This window comes from Salvelinus namaycush, chromosome 18 (genome assembly GCF_016432855.1).
Source record: "Salvelinus namaycush isolate Seneca chromosome 18, SaNama_1.0, whole genome shotgun sequence".
In the NCBI taxonomy this organism is placed as follows: Eukaryota; Metazoa; Chordata; class Actinopteri; order Salmoniformes; family Salmonidae; genus Salvelinus; species Salvelinus namaycush.
Genome location: NC_052324.1, coordinates 12,323,692 through 12,330,042, shown reverse-complemented (window position 1 = coordinate 12,330,042; position 6,351 = coordinate 12,323,692). Strand labels below are relative to the sequence as shown.

Here is a 6,351-nt window from a genome sequence, read left to right as displayed (position 1 = left end):
AGAAACCTTGTCTGGGCTCTGTTGATATGTGAAGAGGGTAGTGCATCTTTCAGTTGAGAACTATTAAACTGTAAAAGAAGGAGTAAAACAATTATGGCTACTCTTCAAGGTGAAGATATGTACATAAATATTCTATTTTGTGTGAAAAAAAGTTTCTGGCAGATTGCCATCCTGCCAGCCCCCCTAAACCTACCACCACCTCTGTCCACCCCACCTAGCCAAAACGACTGTGTTGATCTTGGTGTCTTTTCATGATGGCTTACTTAGTCAGTGAATATAAGAACCCCAGTCACTGCATAAACCTCTTCCTCTCTACATCCCCCTCATTTTGCACAATCTACGCCCATGCTAATCACTGGGCATCTTAAATGAAGAATACTTTCTTTCTCTCTGAGGAGATAGAACTTTCAAACTGCTTTATCCTTATCTTTGCATTTCTCTGTTCAGCCTCATCCTTCTAGAACAGTCAATCACAGGGTAGTCATGATTAGCTAGAGTGGATACACCGGGATGTCCACTGATCATTTCTTTCAATTTGACTGACAATCGGACGTTCAATCTTTCAGATTAAAATGGAAACTTGAAACACATTCCACATTACAGAGAGTGCTCTCTGGGACTGTAGATCTTGCACTGCTTATTCTAGGGGTAATGGATATTCTTCACTGAAACGTTTGCCACTTAAAGTTGCAATACATTGTATAATCTTTATAGTAAGCTATGATAGACAATCACTTCCTGTTTTGTTTAATTTATGAACAGTTTAGAATGTTTTTCAAATGCTTTTTAAATGTTAATGCTGAAGATCTTCGAGGATTTCCTTAGATGTTATAATAGACACGTTTACGTGTTTCGCACAGTTGCCAAATCCCTCTGAGCTTTTAGTGGAGAATAGATGCTAGCCAGTGCCAGTGTACAGAACAGTATGACCTGAGACATTTTCCTCCACTTCCCATATGCATTACCCCCCACCCTTTCCCATATGCAGTGAACACTATGTTGTCCTGTCATCCTCTGTATACACAGGATGAGCTTCTAGTCATAGCTCCCCACCCCCAACCCCCCATTCCATACACCCCCCCCGGCCCAAAAGTAGTTCCCATCCCTCTCCCCTCATAGGTCAGAGGTCAGTTGCTCGTTAAAGACAATCACTTGCATTTCGATGCACAACACAGCATCTCTCTCAGGGAGCAACAATTTTTCTGTCTTTGCATGAAAAGAAAATGTTTACATTTTTGAAAAATGTAAGCGTTTTTGGGAGAGATAAATAGGCTGGTGGCTCCCAGCGAAGGAACCTACCCAGACAAGGTGTGTGTGTGTGGGAAAGATTCACTGTCCGGGTCCATATAATGGGGAGAGCCATTATCTACAATAGTCCCAGAAATTCCTTTAATAATGTCCTGAAAATAACATTTTTGGGTGCATTCATAAAACCACCCCTGTTCTAGATATGCTGCTTGTGTTACAATGAAGGAAGACCATAACTAAGCTGGCGCCCAACCATTCCACGCCTATAGGACAGTGAATTCAAACCCACTTTGTTTTTATTTTCCATTTCTAGACTGTGAATCGGGGGGTTGGGTTTGGGGTTTGGGGTTGGTCATCTGAGTGACAAATCAACACTGTAAGGTACTGTAGCAATAATATCTGGAAAGCATTTACTACTGTATTGTAAGATTATTTGAATTTTATTACTATTACTATTATTATTATTATTGTTATTATTATTACTATTACTCTTATATTACTATTAGCCTATTGTCGTTCTGTTATCTTTGCATGCCGTTTCATGGCAATGAAACATTGGGGCTTTTGTGTTTTCTCAAGCGATGCTGTGGGTCAGGGGTGGGAGTGATGGCTGGGTTTGGCAGGGGTGGGATTATTTTATTCTGAATGTTATGGAGTAGCGTTTTCAGTGTGAGGGACTGAACGCATTATGCGCCTTTTACTCCATCAACAGACACCATGGAGCGCAGACAAAATGTGGTTGTTATCCCAACGAGACCACTGAACAACGTGCGCCGCCATTTTATATACTTAATCAAAAAACATTTCACATGCTTAGTCAAATACACTACACCCCCAACTTCTGCCTCCTTAGAGAACCTGTGTATGTGTGTGTTTGTGTGTGTGCGGGCTTGTGTAAGAGAGAGAGAGTGAGGCTGAAAGAGTGAATGAACGAGAGAGAGGGAGAATGAGGTTCTTTGTTCTATTGATGCGTTGTATACTTTCTTAATGCATTAAACGTGTGTGCTATTGGAGTAGTGTTGAAATTGTTAATTTATTGATTAGAATGTCTTTGCTTCCCAGGGTGAGAAAGTAAAGTAAATGTAGCATCTGTGACCAAAACCCTTAAAGGTATGGGGTACAGAAACTAAAAAAAAGGAACACGTTTTTTCAAGTGCCATAGTTAGAGAGGACAAGCTCGATTGGCGAAATGGGAAATAGTTGCTTTACTGTGTGAGTTTACTTGAGAACCAATCAAAAAGGGGGATTTTGAGGCAAATGTGTATTTCATTACATTGAATTGTTTGTTTATATGTTTGCTTTTTTCACTTGTTGAGTCAGCTCAGACCTTAGAACTTTGACCCAGCTTCGACCCAGCTGTGTGTGTGTGTGTGTGTGTGTGTGTGTGTGTGTGTGTGTGTGTGTGTGTGTGTGTGTGTGTGTGTGTGTGTGTGTGTGTGTGTGTGTGTGTGTGTGTGTGTGTGTGTGTGTGTGTGTGTGTGTGTGTGTGTGTGTGTGTGTGTGTGTGTGTGAGAGAGAGAGCTAGTGACATAAATGAAGAGCTTTGGTGATCCAGTTGTGTTGAAGTTCTGAGTTTTCCTGAGCCATCTCAGTGTCTCCTCCTTTAAGATGTAAATAATGAAGTCAAGGTCTGAAGTGATTTTTGTTAAATTCTATATTTTATCGCTTTTGTAGACATTTCTTTGTGGGAAGAAAAATAAAAGAAATGTTATGGATGCATTTCTGTCTTGTTCTTTTTCTATTCACACACAAACACAAACACACAAACACAAACTAGCATTTTGAGGGTAACAATGCTGACATCTTCAATGGGAACTGTGAAGGGACTAATAGCAGTATCTAAAAACCTGTGCTATCCATTATAATAATTGTAATAGTTTGAGTCTGAGCCATGCAAATTCCAACCACCAAGAGATCAGATCAGATTGAGTTATTCTTGTATTTTAATTCTGAATGTAAGCCATAAGCCATGCGTCAGCCCAGTTATGTCAATGCTCGATGAGAATAATCGTTTTTTTCATGTAACCAGTTTGAACATAAGCAGCATAAGAACACATTTTAGCGTTCAGCATTGCTAAAAAAATGAAAATATGAGTGTTTGAAAACAGAAAAAAAACATTTGAGAGGGACTGTTTTGCTGAAAAACAAATCCCATATTGAAGCTTTAATGTGCAATGTCTGATAAACAAATAGTATTTTTTTAGGTCAAGTTTTGTTATAATTTCATAAAGAATAACATCCTTGAGTCCAGCCAGAGTGATTTGGTCAGTGTCTCTAAAGACGGTTTCCTGTTGAGTCACAAGCTTGATAGTCGTTGCGTGCTAGGATTATGGGACCAAATACTAACTTTTGACTACATTAATACACTAAGTGTATTTGTCCAAATACTTATGACAACTTCAAATGGGGGACTAGATACATAAAGTGCTTTCATTTCTAAACGGTAAAACATTTCTAAACGGTATGAAAATACCCTCAAATAAAAGGTGACATTCTGAACTGTCGCCTCGTATGAAACATTTGATCTCAAATCCAAAATGCTGGAGTATAGGGCCAAATTTCACTTCACTGTCCAAATAAATACGGCGGGGAGTGTATGTACATAAAAGGTATTCGCCTTGGCCTCCCTCCACTATACACTCCATAGGTGGAACGAATGCAAGACTACGGCATCTGGCTTGCTGTTGAGACTAGTGCAATGTTAACCATTTTTAAAACCAAAGCCCTACCAGCCATCTAACACAAGAGGTAGTCCATATGAAGTTGTACACTATCCATTCAAAGCCACAAGTGAGTGCTTTTATTCGTGGTAGAAGTTTCCCTTAAGCACACCTCTGGATCAAGTAAGCCTTCCCAAATCCTATCCATAACCATTTAGGGAGATAAAAACTAAACTGATCAGTGTCTTTATGCTTTAATGGCAACTTCATCCCACCTGAACCAGAGGTTAGGATGGCGTACTTCTGCTTTCAAGTCAGAGGTTACACTCTGGTCACGATCACTCCACTTTCCTCTTCAGAAGATCTGTGTTCTGTTTTCCCGCAGCTGTCCGTGCTCCTCTTCAAATCTGACAACACAAACATCAATCAGCTACATGGCAGTCGACGTAGTCATTGCCACTTAAAAGATAATTGGATCAGACCGGAGAGGAAGTCCATGGATTTTTCATTAATAATATGTTTTGACTTTATGGGAATCTTGGAGAGATTCACAAGAAGAAAAGAAAAAAAAAGCACCTTTGAAAATATCAAAACCAGTATGGCTGAATGTTTGCGTGTGTGTTTGCTCACTTGTTTGTTTTGGAGTGAATTTCCGAGGCGAGGCTCCCTCTAGATGCTAGTATCGTGCATCTCGGGTCTACCCAGAGACTGCAATTAATATCTAATCAAAGCTAATGTCTCCACAGCACTCTGCCAGCACAAAGCCCTGTTTAATATGTAATCAAAGAGAGCCCAGCACACCGCACAAAGCAAGTCCCTCCCCCTGCCTCCAATGCTTTGTTGTCATCGAAATAAATTCTTCCCTTGGCTTAATTAGCTGGTTCTATCTTCATTTGAAGTTCAGGCATTCATCTCCAAGCCAACGAGACTCCCGGGTGAAGACATGAATGTGACACACACACACACACACACACACACACACACACACACACACACACACACACACACACACACACACACACACACACACACACACACACACACGTGTGAGCACTACAGGTCCACTCTCTGATTACAAAGGCCAAACAGACGACACATTCTCACACATTACAAGCACGCATACACACACACAATCTATCTCCTCCATAACCCCATTATGACAGTGGTGGTCTGAATAGTTCCTTTCTCTTACCTGAGAGTCCGAGGTTCTTGCAGCAGGAGTTGCAGGTGTGTTTGAGGACAAAGCTCTGGATGGCAGTGTCTCCCAGGTTAGCAGGACCAAACACCATGTCACCAGTCAAGCTACAGGTAGACCAGGGGCAGAAGAGGGTACCTCAAAAATCTATGTTTGTCAGATATACCTTTAAACCTCAAAAGAATGTATGTCAAGAAGATGATAAGTGTCGGTGTCACACACTGAACCTCCACCATGTGAGGCAAATACCTTTTGTCGTCCGCTCGGATGACTGATGGGTCTGTAAGCTCCGACCCCACTCCTGTGAAAGATTAAGGAAAGACAGAAGAGACTTCAATTCAATGTAGTAGTTTATAGGACAACCCTGTTAGGTGACGTGGGTGCAAAACAGTATAAATAATAAAGAGCAAAGCATGATGTTAACAAAATTCTGATCTATTCATAGTCAGACATACAGACAGCGCAACAGAATGTGACGGAGGGACAGACAGACAGAACAGGACAGAGAGACAGACCCTGTATGTCCAGCACCAGTAGTTCTCTACAGGAGTATTGGTAGGTCCAGTGGGAGAAGGCCAGGAGCGTTTCCTCCATTCCACTGCAGGGGGCGATCTCCTCTCCGCTGTTATTGTTGTACTTCCTGAAGTCACCCAACATGTTCCTCTCTATGGTCAACCACTGTCCGTCTGAGTGACAGTGAAGAAGAGACACATCCAGGAACCTAGGAGGGAGAAACACATTCAAATATGTAACACATATATCTCACACACACATTAGTTGATGCACATATGAACACACATGTGCACACATTCAAACTGTCATGGATTCCCCTGGTACTGCTGCTTATTCCGTTCACCAGCCTTCTAGCTGTCACTGAACTGGATAATCACCACCAACCGCGGACTGTCTTTTCTCATTATGCACACCTGGTTCCCATTCCCCCTGATTAGTATGTGTATATATGTGCCCTCTGTTCCCCCTTGTCCTTGTCGATCATTGTCCTATGTCCGTTGGTCTTCTGAGTACCTGTGCTCTGTTTCATTTGGTTTTTGGTGCTACATGTATTTTTGTTATTACGGGTCTCGTCCCATGAATTATTTTAGAGGTTTACACCTCGCTCTTTTGTTTTGGGTCGATAATTTTAAAAAACTATTACGTATTCCTGCGCCTGTCTCCCATCCTTACTCAACGTTACACAGACAGATTCAATCAGCTCACACAAGCACACACACACACACGTGTAATGTA

The 6,351-nt window shown here is 41.4% G+C and overlaps 1 protein-coding gene across 1 annotated transcript in view; it reads right to left on the bottom strand.

Annotated features, from left to right (window-relative positions):
* Window positions 1-3,745: 3,745 nt before the first annotated feature.
* The window catches only part of LOC120063546 (transient receptor potential cation channel subfamily M member 6-like), a 52,491-nt gene continuing 49,885 nt past the window's right edge, over window positions 3,746-6,351 (bottom strand). Inside the window, exons 34-37 of the mRNA XM_039013905.1 lie at window positions 5,619-5,824; window positions 5,353-5,404; window positions 5,101-5,210; window positions 3,746-4,315 (exon numbers count right to left, since the gene is read on the bottom strand). Of these exons, the coding sequence (XP_038869833.1) occupies window positions 4,230-4,315; window positions 5,101-5,210; window positions 5,353-5,404; window positions 5,619-5,824 (454 nt within the window). The 3' untranslated portion in view covers window positions 3,746-4,229. The remainder of the gene's footprint in view (window positions 4,316-5,100; window positions 5,211-5,352; window positions 5,405-5,618; window positions 5,825-6,351) is intronic.